At 33.9% G+C, this 18,563-nt stretch overlaps 1 protein-coding gene across 1 annotated transcript in view; it reads left to right on the forward strand.

The window, feature by feature from the left end:
- ERGIC2 (ERGIC and golgi 2) overlaps positions 1–18,563 on the forward strand; it is a 37,291-nt gene extending 18,728 nt beyond the window's left edge. Inside the window, exons 6-14 of the mRNA XM_046013509.1 lie at positions 1,356–1,396; positions 3,940–4,041; positions 4,641–4,736; positions 9,390–9,445; positions 10,521–10,619; positions 14,657–14,754; positions 16,552–16,714; positions 17,833–17,915; positions 18,082–18,563. Coding sequence (XP_045869465.1) covers positions 1,356–1,396; positions 3,940–4,041; positions 4,641–4,736; positions 9,390–9,445; positions 10,521–10,619; positions 14,657–14,754; positions 16,552–16,714; positions 17,833–17,915; positions 18,082–18,144 — 801 coding nt within the window. The 3' untranslated portion in view covers positions 18,145–18,563. The remainder of the gene's footprint in view (positions 1–1,355; positions 1,397–3,939; positions 4,042–4,640; positions 4,737–9,389; positions 9,446–10,520; positions 10,620–14,656; positions 14,755–16,551; positions 16,715–17,832; positions 17,916–18,081) is intronic.

An 18,563-nucleotide genomic window follows, 5' to 3' on the forward strand; every position in this document is an offset into this window, starting at 1 on the left:
AAGGCAAGAATGGTAATAAACTCACACGTTGTTCTGAAGGCTAAATGAGAGAAGAAAATAAGTAGCAGAGTACCTAGCATGAAGTCGGCTGCTCAGTAGTTCCTTTACCCAGTTTCAGGAAGTCAAAAGAAGAATCCTATCCCCCACTGTCAAAAGTTTTATTTACAAGGTAACTGGGAAGCGGTTGCATGCAGCGTCCTCCATTCGCCATGGTGTGTTTCACAGATGTTAGCATTTTCCTTGTGCGCTATGGTGGAAAAAAAGTTGGGCAGCATGCTGTTGATAAGGTTAGCAGGAGGAGTAATCAGAAATAATTTCACTGTAATTAGAAAGATGGGGGCAATTTAATCTGGAGGATATGGTTTATAGGATTTAGATAGACATGAGGATCACAATTACAGGAGAGGAAGTTTCCAGGGTGGTTTAATAAAATTACCAAAGGCGGAGAGGTAGAACTGTTTGACAAAATGAGGGATTCTTCCACTTTGATTAAAGAACTGAGGATTTTATAGAGAGAGAGTAGTAGGTTAGGAAGGATATAGAGTAGTAGGAAGGATAATTAATATTGCTAAATTTAAAAATAGAATCGATATGCTTTGTTATGAATTGCCTTTATAAAAATCAAAAGTGGTCTTTGTTATTGCAAACTTAAATTGTGGATATTGCCACAAACCCTGAAAAGCTTGCATATTTCCTCTGATTCTACAAGTCCCCTCGTCTGACTGAATTGAAGATAGTGCTTAAATATCTTGAATTATTCTTTGTTGATTAGTACATTTGGGAATTACAGTGCCAATGTTTGGCTTGTTCCAAAAATTGTTGATTCTGGGGCACCTGACTGGCTCAGTCGGAAGACCATGTGACTCTTGATCTTGGGGTCATAAGTTTGAGCCCCACATTGGGTGTAGAGATTACTTAAGTAAATAAAACTTAAAAAAAAAATTGATTTCATCTGGTATTTTTCCTGGCAAGACTATGTGTTTTGGATGCTTAGAGATTATAGTTGAGCTTTATGTTTTGTTTTGTTTTTTTAAACACTCATGCATGTATCATTTAAATGATTTCAAGTCCTAAAATACCATTTTGTACATATGCAGATTACCAACTTGCAGTCATTTTTATGGATAACTGTAAAAGGAATATATTTGTGATTAGTAAAATTTCTTTACATTGGTTTTGGGTAAGCATATTATATATTACATTTTTTAAGTTTACAGAAGATTAAATATAAATCATGAATATTTGTTTCTGCCAACACTATAAATTTTTCTTGCTCAAAGAAAAATTTTTTAAATTATGATATAAAAGCTGAGAGAAATTGACAGTACTAGTAATTATGTTTTCCTTTATTTTAGGCAATATTTGATCTTTCACCACAGCAAAAAGAGTGGCAGAGGTAATAAGTTAACAAAGTATTGTGGTCCATTGAAATCTAGATCATGTTTTCTCTATTTTGTCTATTGTGAATTATTCATAGATTAACATATTTATCTGGGTTGTTTTTGGATGAAATATTAGGATATAGTAATTAATATAATCTTTGCCATTTCAAAAATTTTATCGGATTGTAAAGTCATGTATAACCTTTTCTCTAATGCACTCATAAATATATTTTAGTTTTCATTTAAAATCTTAACTATTTAAAAGCTTATACAATAATATATGATCATTTAAAATTCAGTTTGAATAGAAAGGATATGAAATAAAGATATAAATTAAAAGTAAAAGCCTCTTATCATTACTGTTAGTGCCACTGACTAGCAGTAATAACCAGAGCTAAATTTCTTGTTTCATCTTCTAGAAATTTTCTTTTCATTTATGATTTTCTATATGTTTACATATTTCCTTATGTTATCTTTTTCCTAATACAAATAGGATCATTTTGTTCTAGAATTTGCTTTTTTCCACTTAACCTGATATTTCGGTTACCTTCCCATTTCACTACAGAGAGTATTCATTTTATGGATAACTATAGTTATTAAATAGGATCCTTATCAGTGGGCATTTAGATTGTTGGCAGGATTCTAATATTAAAAACAATGCTTCATGAAAATTCTTGAACCTAATTTCTTATATACTGATGTGAGTGTGTGTGTGTATAGTTTCTAGAAATGAAACTTCTCTTTCAGAGGATATTTAATATTTTGACACATGAAGCAGACACAAAGAAAAAATTTGTAACTGAAGTGATGGTTGTTAACTTGCTATGGTAATCATTTAGCAGTATATACAGATTTCAAATCATTTGTTATACACTTTAAACTTCTATAATGTGATATGTCAGTTATATCTCAATAAAGCCAAGAAGAGACATTTTGATAGATGATGCCAAAATATCTTCACTTGTACTTGAAAACTGTATGAGAGTACCTGTTTCTATATAACCTCACCAACAGTGGGTATAACCAGACTTTTTTATTGTTGACAATTCTGAGGGTGAAAAATGGTATTACACTTGTTTAATTAGCATTTCTTTATGAATTAGTTGTATATCTTTGTAGACTTTTTTTCCTTGTTTGCATTTCTTTTGAAACTGCTTATTCATGCTATATGCCCATTTTGCTTGGTTGTTGGGTTTTTTAAAAAAATAATTTTAAATAATCCTTTGATTATTATAGAGAGTATTCCTTTCTTATAAGTGGTTCCCCCATCCCTGCTCCCATATACTTTTTTTTCTCTTTGATTTCCAGCCTATGTCTTTGTGCTTACAAAGGCTTTACCTAATTTAAGATTATTGCAAAAAAAATTTTTTTTAACCATCTTTCTCCCCCTCCCCTTTCTTGTCCCCAAGTACATTTCAAAGGCCTTCCTCTTTTAATTTCCAGTTTCACCATTTGGGAAGATTTTTAAATTAAGGTAGAAATCAAATGTAGTTGAACAAAAGAACTGAATATTAGGTATCTCTGGGCTTCTAGAACTTAGAGTAGAAATCCATCCAGAGAGGAAATAATTATTTTAATCCAGAGATATTAAAGTGAGAAGCCCCCTTTCATCTGGGATTTCATTCAGTGTTAAGACTAGTAAGAAGTGGGAGCAGAGATTGTGTTTTTACTATTAAAATAATGGGTGTTTTCCATCATAGAGTTTTTTTTTTAACATATCTTCATATATGGAAAATAATCTTGGATATTGGTATATTTGAGGCAGAAGTTACACACACACACACACTCACACACGCACATGCACACACATAGAGTTTGCTGTCATTTAGCCTCATTTTCCACTGCCCAGCACTGAAATTGGATTCTGGAGATACAAGACACACAACAAATAGAAACTTAAAATGTCTGCTAACATTAGATCCAAAGAGTTTGTCTTTAGATGTGTCAATCTGAAGATGCTGATCGTCTTTTGAAAAAGTATAGGTAAAGTATAATATTTTGTTTAGAATGGTCTTGTCATAGAATAACATTTAGATTTCTTTGGAAAAGGAGACACCAGGTGATATTAAATGGCACTATGGTCTGTTTTGTAATGAGGATCAAATGTTGTGGTATGAGTTTATAAACCCCAGTAATCTCCCACTTAAGTCCACCAGATCTGTTGTACTTTTCTTATTCTTTGTATCAGTCACACTTTATTCAATACCTGGGAAAAAGTAAGAATTTTGTCATAACTGCTTGCAGGCATGAAAAATGAGTTTAGATACTCAGGTGAGCAGAATCTCCTTCTTAGTGACCCTGACTGCACATCCATCTTCAATTTGGTCAGACATGCTAATGGACCTCAGCTGTTAAACCTTTAGCCATCCTACCTCCCTTTTCCTTTTTTTAAGGAAATGGCAATAGAAAAGTTGGTACTTTATTTTAGAATCAGAGCCTATAATAATAAATGTAAGGGTTAAGTAAGTCATTTAACCATTGTTAGTTTTAAAAAAGTGTTGGCTTTCTTGTGTACCTTACTGTATTTCTAACTATTGCTTATTTATGTTGTATTTAGAATGCTGCAGCTGATTCAGAGTAGACTGCAAGAAGAACATTCACTTCAAGACGTGATATTTAAAAGTGCTTTTAAGAGTGCATCAACAGCACTTCCACCAAGGTGAGCTGTAATTTTTAAATGAGCAACTATTTATTATGAATTTACTATGACATAGTTTTAGTATTGGTTTATTCCCTGAATCTTACATTTCTTAGAGAAAATGTAATCATTCTGTATGATGAAGATTTCTTGTTACTCTTTATTTTATAGCCTGTGATATTGATCAGGATTATCACAAATAATATTCATTAAATTTCCTCTTAGGTGTATATGGTAAATTCTGTATAAAATTAGGCTTTAAGAACAAATTGATTACATTTGTCATTATTTTATAAGGATGGATGAATTTTGGTTAGGAATTTTGTGTTTTTATTTCCTTTTTTTCCGTTTTATAGTATGTATGTGTGTGTGTGTGTGTGTGTGTGTATATATGTGTGTGTGTGTATATATGTGTGTGTGTGTATATGTGTGTGTGTATATATGTGTGTGTGTGTGTATATATATATATATGTGTGTGTGTGTGTGTGTGTGTGTGTGTATATATATATATAAAATACTTCTAGTAATGTTTTTTCTTCCCCTCTATAAAATTTTCCCACCATAGAATGGTGACTGTGTTGAGTGTGCTGTCAGTAATCCTTCCTCCCATGTTGTAACAGGGAAGACGATTCATCACAGCCTCCTGATGCTTGCAGAATTCGTGGTCATCTCTATGTCAATAAAGTAGCAGGGAATTTTCACATAACTGTGGGCAAGTATGTTCTTTTTACTTACTGAAAATACTTTAGACAAGTTGGCAGCTTGGTTTAAAAGTAAATTCTTTCCTAATCAGATAATATGTAATTACTAAAGGGCTGATTAAAGTGTTGTGTAACTATATTTTTGATGTTTTGAGATTTGTATTTAGGGCTTTGATCTCAGGATAGAGAAGACTATTAACTTTAATAGCTGTTTCAAAACAAAAGGAAAACTTATGTCCTAGTTTATAAGTAAAGTAAATGAGCTGTAGGTAGATATGAATGAAAACCTACTTGCCAAGTTTTGATAGCCAGGAAGCTCTTACCTAGACATTTCATTAATTTGTTCATGTTGTGGATGGTGTTAGGATTTTGTTTTGTTTTTCTCTTTTGATAAAGTCGCTAAAAGTTAAGGAAAAATGTCAGATCACCTACTTTCAAGAGCAGCATGTAGGATAGCAGCTGTCATAGGATATAAACACTTGGTAAATTTCTGAATAAATAAATAGATTCTTTGACCTCTCCCTTTCTCTCTGCTTCCCTTATTCCCTTCTTTCCTTCCATCCATCTTGAGTCACAGCGCTAAACAATTCTTCATTGTAAAAGACATTTTTTGAGAACTTGGCTATGACATGTGCCATGCCAGATACTAAGGATGAAACCATGCCACACCTACATAAGGGATGTAAGGGGAAGGAACTGGGGAAAAAAAAAAAAAAAAGATTTTTAAGGGAACCCACTGTTTTACTTTCTTGTGTATAATGTCTATCTTAATTATGTATTAAAATATATGTAGTTCAAATTGTAAAACGAAACAAAACTGTGAAACAAAGGAAAGGGTTTTTGCCTTATGGTGCTGACATTCTGTGAGACAATCCAAACTTTGAACTGTGAATTACACTAATAATTATTTAATTATAGTTGTATTGAAGCTGTATAGGAGAAGTATGGCCGATAAGAAACTGTAATAGGGTACCTGACTTACCCTGTACATCAGCAGAGGCTTTATTGAGGAAACCTTTGAAAACTAGTGAATGATTAGGAATTTTATATATAAAGGAGACAGAGCATTCATGCTGAGGGAAAGGCCATTAAGCTGGAAAAAGCAGTGCTGGAGATTTTTTTTCTTCATATATATATAGAGAGAGATAAATAGCTTAAGTCTTTTATGCAAAATTATTTCAGTGTTTACAGTGATCAGATCAAACATTTGTCTCTGTTGTCTCATTCTTCTTAACCTTCACGTTTTCTTGTTTCCTTGCTGTTGCCAGGATTGGTCCTATAGCTTAGAATTTCTTGGTATCATGCAACAATAGGTAATAGTTGGCTCAACAAAATTTAGACAGTTTTATTGCACTTGTGGATACAAATGATATCCTCCTCCCAAACTAACTGAGAGAAGGAAACTTTGACTAATATTTCATGAGCGTCTATGTTAAGGCCTTTATTCCCAATTTCAGTTCTCTCTCTGTGTGATAACTCCTGCCATGAATAAGAGAGGCCAGATAGAAAAGTTTTCAGTTCGCATCTTATCCTTATCTCTGGAATATCTTAACCCACTCCTGTTTTTCAGTATTATGTTTACCAAGTTCAGTATTGATCTTTTTGAAGATCTCCTGTTACCTCTAAGATACAATATCATCCTCAACTGTAATGTAAAGAAGAAATAAAAAGAACACGATTTACAACAATAATACATATTTCAAAAATCAAATGTTTGAGCAGGAGTAACTTAGGTAAGGTAATGGAGTAGGCAGACACTTGCACACACACGTATAATGAGTAGGTATACATCGATTGCACATGCAGAATGAAACAGATGTAATGGCCATTCAAATATCATGATGGTATTTCTGTTGATTCTGAAATCTTAGTAATACTGCAAACCAAAAAAAGTGTAATATTCCCTCCATTTCCTAGGGCATTTAATATATATTGAAACTACAACAAAGTACTTCGTGTAGCTAAATGGAGTTAAGTTCTAGACTCAGGTCATTATTCATAGGTTTTTCACCTACTTGAATGCCACTTAGAGTGTTTGGAAGCCATGCAAGATGTCATACAGTATTTTTGTGTGTGAGAGCATCACTGCATTGCGGGATGCCTTCCCTAGCTGCTGTTCACTAAATGCTGATTATTCTCCCCAGTAATTGTGACAACCCAAAATGCCTCCTCCCAACCCTCCAGTTTTCAAAACAGTCTTTCCTTTACTGACAATCATGTAGAACAATGTATCACAACCCATGAAAACTATATGAAATTCAAATTTCAGTGTCTAAAAAATAAAGTTTACTGGAACACAGTCATGGGTATTTATTTACATATGGCTCCTTGTGCACTACAGAACCAGGATTTGAGTAATGGTGACAGTGAAAGAGGCTGTATATGTCTCATTGTGCTGCTACTTTGTGCACTACAAATTAGAACAGGTTGTAACAGTTACAGCTTGACAGCAATACAAATGCCTTGCGTATTGCTGTACTGCAACATCTGATTTCTTTATTGTATTACTCAGTCAGAAAAGAAAAAGAAATACGGGTTTCAGATGTACTTTAAGGCAGGGTGGAGTGTGGATTATTTTATCAAATTTGACTTCAGAACATCATGTTTATTATGCAGGGATTCCATAGCTGTGCTAAAAGGATGTAGGATATGTAAATATTACTGGACTAAGTACTCATCAAAACATTACTAACTCTCAGGAAAATTAAAAAATTTAAAAGGGAATAAGCACAAGCAGAATTTCTTTGTAAAAATAAAAATGAAAGAGACTGCAACCCAAGTAGGTTGACATGTGACTCATTGGTTAGCTGAGGAAGGAAAGCCCCTTCCCAGCAGCTTGATGAGATTGTGTGTGTTTGCACCAACCAAAGAAATACATCCAGGGAAAGAAAGTAAGTTTGCTTTGGAGGATTAGCTTTTTGGTGGAAAAAGTGCTCTAGCAGCTGAGGACACTGAGAGCAGTGTCCCAGTAGTTCAAAAGCAAGGCAGGTGATAGTGAGTGGATTTCCTTAGCTTTTGCTGAATGAACAGAGGTTACCAATACTGCTTGTTTAGCTTTGAGGAGTCAGTGTGAGTTTGAATTGATCAAATTCAATTGTAATTGGAACAACTACTGGCAAAAATATTTTTTAACGAAATTGAGAGAACATCAGTGTGTTGCTGGTGGTAAATAGGTATGAAGCAAAAAGAGAAAAAAGGCTTACGTGGATAAATTTTCAAGACTTGTGAAAACGTAAGTTGTTTATAGCCTATGGCTATCCATTAGTGTCATTGGCAGTACTTTGCAGAAAATATTTGAATCTATCATATTATTGAACTGATAATATTGATGGTAAACCTCATTTACTCTCATGGACTTAAGCATTGTCATTTCCATGAACATTTGTCAGAAAGAAAAGCTGAATATTCCAACTTGCCCTACTGCATGACAGCTTAACAGCTTAGTAGTGGTCTAGGATTTTTTCCGTGTGATTGGGGTGGGGGGCTTAGGGCTGAGATTGAAATTTTTCTGAATAAAAAAACTATTGTCGGGACGCCTGGGTGGCTCAGTTGGTTGGACAACTGCCTTCGGCTCCGGTCATGATCCCGGAGTCCCAGGATCAAGTCCTGCATGGGGTTCCCAGCTCCACGGGGAGTCTGCTTCTCCCTCTGAGCTTCTCCTCGCTCATGCTCTGTCTCGCTGTCTCTCTCTCAAATAAATAAATAAAATCTTTAAAAAAAAAAACAAAAAAACTATTGTCAGCTGTTTTTATTGAACAAACTTTGAAAGTTAAGTTTTGTGCAAACTGGATCATGTTTCTTAATGAACTTAACCTAAAATTATAAGAAAAACAGGTTAATATATGAAACTTACATTGTGGTAAGGTTATTTCTATGAAAAGTAGTGTCAACTGATGCTTTCCATGCCTGACTTCAAAAGTTAAAACAAGAAGCAGGATCTCCATTCTTATACTTGTTTTTATTTTCCAACCTCAAACTATAGTTCCTGAAGTGTTTTCCTACCTTGATGCAAAGGAAATTTCCACGTTTCAAAATGTATTTAACTGTGCCCTTGAGGAAATTCTGCCTTAAATTGCAAGCAGTCAATCAGTGTATTATGTTAATGATGCTCCAAAAGGAAATACCGAGAAGAACCTCATAGGGTTCTACCCACGCAATGCATATACTCAGTTAAAAGATACCTGGCTTAATACTTTCAAAGACAAAATATGTAAAATTTTATTCTAGATTTTCATAACAGATAAATCTCTGTGATCAGTTTTGAAAGTAGGGAACATTAAACTCTAGTTAAGGAAAATGTTATCTCCCAGCAAAAAATACCTGAATTACAAAAAAGTACTCTGTTATTACAATTATATTTTGAACGTCATTAAGAGAAGTTTGTGAAAAATTTTCTCTCTTCTTATGTAACTATATAATATCTTCAGTTTTGCATCTTGGCCCACAAAGCCTAAAATACTCACTCTTTGGCACTTCATGGAAACACTTTGGCAGCCCCCAGTTTATTGCAGGACTGAGATGAGTAGACTTAACCTATGCAAATCATAGGACAACTATGTTTTTACTTTATATTAAGACAATTATATAACTTAGGAAAGATTTCCTTTCTGGTTTTAATTAGTTATATATTTAAGTGTTAGTACTTTAATCTTTTTTTCCTCTTTTCAGGGCAATTCCACATCCCCGAGGTCATGCACATTTGGCAGCACTTGTCAACCATGACTGTAAGCAGTTTCTGAAATTTTTTCCATGAAGATGTCATTGAAATAAGTGTTAAGTGTGGGGTTTTTGTTTTGTTTTGAGTGCAGATGCAAGGTGGGGTTTTCAAAGTGGGCTGCTGTCAAAACGGATATCCAGAGGAGAAAATAAATGATTAAATATGTTGACTCTAATCCATTTTCTCTTATCCTTGAACTACCTGTGTTTCTACTGATTCATAGCTCAGAAGCTGCTCTGCTAGGGTTAGGGAATAGAGCCTTGGTGAGCTTTATATCATTTGTATACATTTCTGCTAATTTTTATGGATAATGAAAAGCATATATTCGAAGTTTATTTCAATTTGTAAGTGGACATCTGGACACATGCGTACATATAAAGTATACAAGTTGGTTTTAGGTAATGATTGTCATAAAATTTAGTTTTTAACGTCTTCTTTAGAGGGGGCCTGTGTGGCTTTTTCGATTAAGCATCTGTCTTTGGCTCAGGTCGTGATCCGGGGTCCTGGGATGAAGCCCCATGTCTGGGTCCCTGCTCAGCAGGGATCCTCCTCCTCCCTCTGCCTCTCCCCTACTTGTGCTCTCTTGTACTCTCTCTCAAATAAATAAATAAATCTTAAAAAAAAAAAAGTCTTCTTTAGAAAACAAAAACAAGTAATAGAGCCCATTAAAAAAATCAGTTTGTCACATTTAGCAATGGTTTGCATTAAAAATATATCTGATCAGTTTCATTATTTGGCTGCATGGACATCATTCTAGTGCTGACAGTTCTGTTACTATATAATGATTTGGACAAGGAAAGACTACTGTTTTTAGTTATCAGGATTAGATGTACTATTTTAAAAGATAATTTGTAATTATAAAATTTGAGATACAGCATTTTATTTGTATGTACTTGTTATACACTTAATTCCACATATTTATATGCATTGCTCTCAAAATAATGTACTTTTAAATACTATATTATATCTACATATTTGACATAGTTTCATTTGAGATTGGATAAGAATGTGAACCAATAAATAACCTATAGTTTGAATAATTTAATTTCTGTACTTAATTTGTTTTATTTTATTCCTCTTAGCTTACAACTTTTCTCACAGAATAGATCATTTGTCTTTTGGAGAGCTTGTTCCAGGAATTATTAATCCTTTGGATGGAACTGAAAAAATTGCTATAGATCGTAAGTATTTAGTAATTACTATTGGAATTTGCATGCAGGCAATTACCTTTATAACTTTAATACTTAGACTTTTTTTTTTAATACTTAGACATTTTTAATAATCCTCTTGTGACAAATACATAGATAAATCTTTAAGTAGATTAATTGGGTTGATAATTTTATGTGGGAATGTAGAGAGAATTTCCTACCCATGGATAAAATTTGTCTTAAAAAATGAACCATAAGAACAAAAGAAATTAAAGTAAGAAGTAAGCAGGAAAACAAAGAAAAATAAGTAAGCCGGAAACAGAATAGAATTTAAAAGCTCTCTAAATGAAAGGTTAATGTGTTATTAGGCCTTAACTGCTTTTCCATATGCAGCAAAGAAAGAATAAGAACTAAAGAAAGTTTCAACATTAAAGAAGAATTGTTTTTTTTGTATAGATTTAAAGTTGTTGGGTTTTTTGTTTTTTTTTTTTTTTAGGTTTAAAGTTCTAAAATGCATATTTAGCATTTTAGAAACTTCTTCGGGGAGTTTACAAATATCAGAAACCTAGAGTTATTCTAGAATAGCTTGGTTATTAACTCAGAAGTAGTACATTATAGCATAGGTAGATACCTTCTATTACTGTTTTAACCTTCTGTTCCATTTAAAATTCCAGTTTATCCAAATATGGATGGATTATTTTCTTAATTTTATAACAAGGCATGTATCTTGTGTTTCTTGAAGGTTTTTGGTTGCCTTTCCTCTACTGAAATAGTCCTACTGTGTGACATGCCCCACCTATTGGACCTTTTAAGGACATGTCCACCTTCGTGTGCTACTAGGAATTCTAGTCTTTGCAAAACTGTAATTAAGGATTTCATTTTTTATTAACTAAAACAGATTTATTAATATTCTTTTCAGTATTATTATTTTTTAAAATATTTTATTTATCTGACAGAACAAGCAGGGGGAGCAGCAGAGGGAGAGGGAGAAGTAGGCTCCCCACTGAGCAGAGAGCCTGATGTGGGACTTGATCCCAGGACTCTGGACATGACCTGAGCCAAAAACAGACACTTAATCTGTCTGTCAATCAGGCACCCCAGTATTTTACTCTTTTATCATAGTATTGTAATCAGATATATCAAAGATGTTTTCCTTAGAATCCTGAGTTACATTCCTAACTATTTTATGTTTGTATGGGAATGCTTCACTTAAGGAAACTTGAGTGTACTACATTTGGAAATTCTAGAACCATAAGCTTTATTCAGTATGTAATCTCATCTTTATGTGTATGTTCATGTTCATTGTATACAGATATACACTAGATGTTACTTATGAGATGATCATTGAAAACATGTTAATACTTTATTTCAAGATGCTAAGATGACCTTAAATTTTTGTACAGAAACAGTTCTAAATATAAACAGATTAATTTTCAAACGGCTTTTTTTTTTTAAAAAGATTTTATTTATTTATTTGGCAGACAGAGATCACAAGTAGGCAGAGAGGCAGGCAGAGAGAGAGAGGAGGAAGCAGGCTCCCTGCCAAGCAGAGAGCCTGATGCGGGGCTCGATCCCAGAACCCTGGGATCACGACCTGAGCCGAGGGTAGAGGCCTTAACCCACTGAGCCACCCAGGCGCCCCAAAAGTCTCTTTTTGAGTTTACTTTTTCCGAAATTCACAAAGACTAAGAGGTATTTAGAGTTATGTTATAAAATGCCACCAGATGAGTGTCAGTAGGTTATTCAAAGTTTTAAAGCAGGAGTACTCTTATCCTTACTACTAGATGTTTTATTGGGCTTTTTTTTTTTTTTTCTTTTTCCCAAAAAGAAAAAGGAGGGCGCCTGGGTGGCTCAGTGGATTAAGCCGCTGCCTTCGGCTCAGGTCGTGATCTCAGGGTCCTGGGATCGAACCCCACATCGGGCTCTCTGCTCCGCAGGGAGCCTGCTTCCTCCTCTCTCTCTGCCTGCCTCTCTGCCTACTTGTGATCTCTCTCTCTGTCAAATAAATAAATAAAATCTTTAAAAAAAATAAAAAAAATTAAAAAAAAGAAAAAGGAAAATCAGCATTACAAATCTGTTGTGTCCGGTAACCACTCCCTCCTTGATGTTCCCCCAGAAGTTTTGAGGGGATTACTTAGTGTTTACATCTTGAATGCTGTACCAGTTTGGACAAACTAGCGCCTTTGGAACAATTTGTGCCTTGCAACAAAATTTCATTCAACAGCATCTGCGGCCCCTCCCTCCCCCAACCCCCAACCCCCCGCCCCCAGCTTTCCCCAACTTGGCCATTAAATTATCTGACAGCTTTATAGCCTTTCTTTGAATTAACATTGACATGAAGGTCTTTAGTAGTTCTCTGGCCACAGCCTAAATGTTTTTCAGTTTTTCCTGTCATGTGTCTTTGACCCTTTGGGTTACTCATTGCACTTCACTCCTCACATGTGGCGAGATTCTCTTTGTCCTTCATGTTTTGCCCAAGTGATTATCCCACCTATGCGTACAGCGTAGGTTATTGCCTTGCCACTCTTAATTTCATCTGCTTTTCATTAATATTTAAGACTTAAACACCTTTTTCTCCTAGCACTTCCAGCTCACTCCTTGTTTATGACACAGTAGAGTTTATTGTAAAACACCTCAGAACTAAGCATAGATAGAGCAATTCACCTGAGGAAAGAATGACTCAAAAGGATGAAACTGAAGACCATCTATAATTAAAAACCATCTATTTTGGGGGGACAAAGTTGACACTTTTCTGCCCCAATATCTGAGATAGTATTTATGCTATTCAGTTAAACCTAGTAATAGAAGAACTAGTCAAATACTGTTCATGTTTTTGAAAGTTATGTTAGTACAAGTGGTAGGTGAAGTAAGTGGTGAAGTTGAAACAGGTTTTGTTTTATTGTGTTAGAAACTTGTTTAATGTTAGTATTTGAAGACATCGTTGCTCTTAACCTCTCCCTCCTATCTTGTTTACCTTTCCCTCCTCTATTCTGAATTACACAAAGATAAGAGACGGAGACATTGGATTGATTGAAATAAAAATTCACTAAGGTTGAGTAAAAGAACACAGACACACAAAAGTACCTTCTATGTACTTTCTATATAAAATTTTAGAATAGGCAAAACTAATCTGTGCTGATAGAAGGTTAGTGGTTAACCTAGGGTCGGAGCTAAAGGGGAATGACTATAAAGCAATATGGAGGAACTTTTTGAGGTGGTGAAAATATTTTATATTTTGATTGTGGTGGTGATGACGTGGGTGAATACAATTGTTAAAATTTATCAGACCATACATTTAAAGTTGATATATTTTATTTCTGTACACAGTTTCCATAGACAGTTATGTGGTGTGAATCACATGGTTTCATGTTAAATGTAATGAGGCCTATTACTTAATTCTCACTACACATAGATATATCTAGTTCTAAATTTTCTAGAATATAGACCTCGAAAATTAACATGTTTTGTATTACGTGAACTGTTATCTACTATTAATTAACAATTGGTAATAAACTGGTATTTATGACTTGTATTAAACCTAGAAATGCCTAAAGACTATAAATAGTATCCTTTGGATTATGCAGTAACCTCAGACCATCAATGAGTAGGTTTGTTAGTTAGCTTCCTCCTGCCTTATCAAGTCTTTGTGTATATCCAAAGGCTGGCTAATTCAATTTTGCTTTATCTGTATATCTTAAGATATTGGTAAAAACTGAAAATGTCCTGTGGTGATTATACTATCATAACTTTATTCTTGCTAATTTCTGTACTATAATGAAATGCTTCTTTTATTTTTCACATTTGATAAAAGGACAATAATGTTATAAAGGATATCTAATGACTACATTTTTTAACTTCTTCTAATGTGTATATGTGACTATTTTATGCTTATTGAAAGGTTGTATATTGCTTTCATTGGTACTTTTAAATGTTTTATTGTTGTTAAACACTAAGACATAAGTAGTATTATGTATCAAGTTAAATGTATTTAATAGAAGGAGGGTGGATTTGGCAGTAGAATTGGTGCTATTTGATTGATGAAAAGAAAACATGTTTTGTTTTTATTCTAGACAACCAGATGTTCCAATATTTTATTACAGTTGTGCCAACAAAATTACATACATACAAAATTTCAGCAGACACCCATCAGTTTTCTGTGACAGAAAGGGTAAGTTGAATTCAACTGATAAAGTGATTTTTTTTTTCTTTAGCATTTAATAGTCTAGCTACAAAATAAGGTTAGAGTTGGTATCCTCCCCCATTTAAAATTTGTGGAAGTTTTGAAATGCATTAATATTTTAAGCCAATAAAAATGGATATTAGTATGCTTTAGAGCAAGAAAAGAGGTAGATTTTAAAAATCTGGAACATCTTCTATATGGTTTAAACAAAATATTAAACTATGATGGTATTAATGACTTTATTCTTTATATCTTAATTTTGTAATGTTTTCTCTTGTATTGGTATATTTAGTTCTTATCTGCCAGTGGACTCTGATTTCTATGTTATTTAGTTTTTAATTATTGTTCCTATCCTGGGGTATGCATGATTCTTGTGTCTCAGATAGCAGACTTAGAGGGTTTGCCTTCCTAAGTTAGTGCTTTGTATTCATCTAAGAGGACAAACATTTTGCAATCTCAGGGTGGAGTGGCCTTTTAAATAGGAGCAGAGTTTTGGAATTGGACAGTTTAACAGACTTCTCATATATTCTGGGGTCATGTTTTCTTATGATTGTTTAAGAATGGTAAATATCCAAATATTAATATCCAGAAGAGTTCCAAGGTATGCAAACTTGATTTTTGAAGTGTAAACAGGATGGAATGAAATAGAGTTATTTTCTTGCTGGTGAACACACTATGGTAGGTTTATGATTTTAGTTGCATTCCTTTCAAGAGAAAACTCCTTTTTTTTTTTTTTAAGATTTTTATTTATTTGACATACATAGATCACAAGTAGACAGGCAGGCAGAGAGAGAGAGGAGGAAGCAGGCTCCCTGCTGAGCAGAGAGCCTGATGCAGGGCTTGATCCCAGGACCCTGAGATCATGACCCAAGTCGAAGGCAGAGGCTTTAACCCACTGAGCCACCCAGGTGCCCTGAGAAGACTTCTTTTAAAAACTAAGCCAGTAGCTTAAATTTTGATATCTTTCAAATGAGGGCATTCTCTTTTCTTCTTGTATTGTATTTCATACAGTTTAAATAAAATGAGCAACAGAAAGTGAAATTGTTTCCAAATCTGATAATTGAAATGACAAGAAATTATTTTGTAAATTCTTTGCAAAGAATTGTAACAAAAAGTATGTCGTTTTTTTTTCTGAACAACAGAAAATGGAATTGTTTCCAAATCTGATAATTGAAATGACAAGAAATATAATTATTTTGTAAATTCTTCCAAAGAATTGTAACAAAAAGTATGTCAGTTTTTTTTAAAAAGATGATTATAGTTTTGTGATCGTTGTTTTGTTTTTGTTTTTGTTTTTTGTTTTTTGTTTTTTTTTTTAATTTGACAGAGAGATCACAAGTAGGCAGAGAAGTAGGCAGAGAGAGAGAGAGAGGAGGAAGCAGGCTCCCTGCCGAGCAGAGAGCCCGATGCGGGGCTTGATCCCAGAACTCTGGGCCCATGACCTGAGCTGAAGGCAGAGGCTTTAATGGCTCTTACGGATTTGGTCAGTGAAGATGCCATATAGTTGTAAGCTCTTGAGCTCAGTAAGTAGAACACTTGAATGACATTTTTGAGAAAATAGGAAAAAATGACTCTGTTCTTTCGATTTCTGTAGAAACTGGTAACACAAAGAATACAGAATAACTTGATTATCTCTGAAGAGCTTAGTCTAGTAGGACAATTCGTAAAGAGATTTGGAGATGCCTCTTTGTACATTTGGGCTGCAGGGCTTCATATTAACTGTGCAAGTAACCAGATGATGTGAATCCCATTTTTCTCCTTCTCTTGTCTCTCCCCTTCTTTTAGGAACGTGTCATTAACCATGCTGCAGGCAGCCATGGAGTCTCTGGAATATTTATGAAATATGATCTCAGTTCTCTTATGGTAACAGTTACTGAGGAGCATATGCCCTTCTGGCAGTTTTTTGTAAGACTCTGTGGTATTGTTGGAGGAATCTTTTCAACAACAGGTTAAAATTCATTCCTTTTTTGTCTAATTTCTAAAAGTGTTACTGAAATTAAGATACTTTCCCTTAGAAGGAGCAAGAAATATATTCATTCCATGTTTTGATATTTAAAGAATTTTTCTAAGATTTAATTCCAAACTTCCAAAATTATATTGATTACACATTAAACATAACTAAGTTCACTGCATTCAGTGATTTTAGGGAGATTACTTAGTGAGCTAGAAAGATCCTAAAATTGAATCCAGGTTCTGCCATTTACATGGTATTAGCCTTGTAATACAGGACACCTACCTTTCTGAAATTGTTTTTTCATCTATAAAAATGGGAATAATCATAAGTGTCTAACTTAGAAGTGTGTTGTAGGATTAGATGAGAAAATGCCTAGAAATAGTAGACACTTGAATGTAAATTTTCTTTTTCATGTAAGGTATTTTTAACTGTAGAATATGTAAAATCACATCTTATTTACTTTGAACCATGTAATATGTGCAACCAGAATGTTCAGTCCATACTGTTTTTATGATTTGGGGCTTTTTTGTCCTGAGCTTATGAGATTCCAAAGATAACTTGAAGAATTGTAATCATGAAAATTTGAGCATTAAGTACGATAGATAAAGAAAGGAAACTGTTCCTTCTTTATTCCCAACCCCTATTCAGTATTACATGGAGCTGTATAACTTACATACTTTGAATTTTATTTTTTAAATGAATGAATAGGTTTTCTTATGAAAGACTTTGTTGCTACTTTGTTTAAATTTGGGGTGCTGATATGGTATGAATATAAGACATGTAAAGCACCCTTGATAAGATTGCTTTGTCAAGTTCATGAATTATGTGGCCTTGTGATTTTGAAAAGAAATCTATTTGTTTTAAAATTCAGCTGTCTGTTTTTAACCATAGAGAGAGAGAGAGCGCACCGAATCCTAACCACTAGACCACCAGGGAGGTTGTTTTTAACCATGGAAATGAATAAAACAAACTGCCTTGTTTCCTTTCTTAATCTATTCCATTATAATTAGTGGAGTTTTTTATTCTTATGTAACCATTTAGGAAATAAGTTAGGAAGTAATTTCATTAAAAGCATCATTTAATTAAAAACATGAACTTATTTTTTATTGCAGGCATGTTACATGGATTTGGGAAATTTATAGTTGAAATAATTTACTGTCGTTTCAGACTTGGATCCTACAAACCTGTCAGTTCTGTAAGTGCTATAGTAGAAATGGTGCTGACCTCTAACTCATAGTACCATTGTTAAACCTAAACAGTAGCTTTTGGTGCTCAGAAAGAAATTGCCCAAAATAAAACATTGTGTTTAGAGGGCATGTGTAAGGAATAAAACTAATGCTTTGGTCTTTTCTTCTCCCTAGGTCCCCTTTGAGGATGGCCACACAGACAACCACTTACCTCTTTTAGAGAATAATACACATTAGCACCTCCTGAGTGAAGGAGAAAAACTTTTTGCCTGAGACATAAAACCTTTTTTAATAATAAAATATTGTGCAATATATTCAAAGAAAAGAAAATATGAATGAGAAGTGGGAGTCATACCTAGGGAAAAAAAAAAGAAAAACCCAAACTGAAATCCTATATATGTTGTGTCTGTTACAAATGTCCTAGAAGAAATTATGCAGCTAATCAGTGAATAAGCCTAACTGAAGTATTGCTTTGAAGATGACCCCTTCTGATATTTTCATAGAAATGGGCAGTATCGAAATCAGAGCTTGCTTCTTGGTGAAAGAGCCTGAAGTAAAGAAGTCAAACCACATCTAAGGAAAAAGGGATTATAAGTGCAAATGTTTGCATCCTTCTGTTTTTAAAAGATATGTCAGAATAAAATATGTAAAACATA

This window comes from Meles meles, chromosome 7 (assembly GCF_922984935.1).
Source record: "Meles meles chromosome 7, mMelMel3.1 paternal haplotype, whole genome shotgun sequence".
Classification (NCBI taxonomy): Eukaryota; Metazoa; Chordata; class Mammalia; order Carnivora; family Mustelidae; genus Meles; species Meles meles.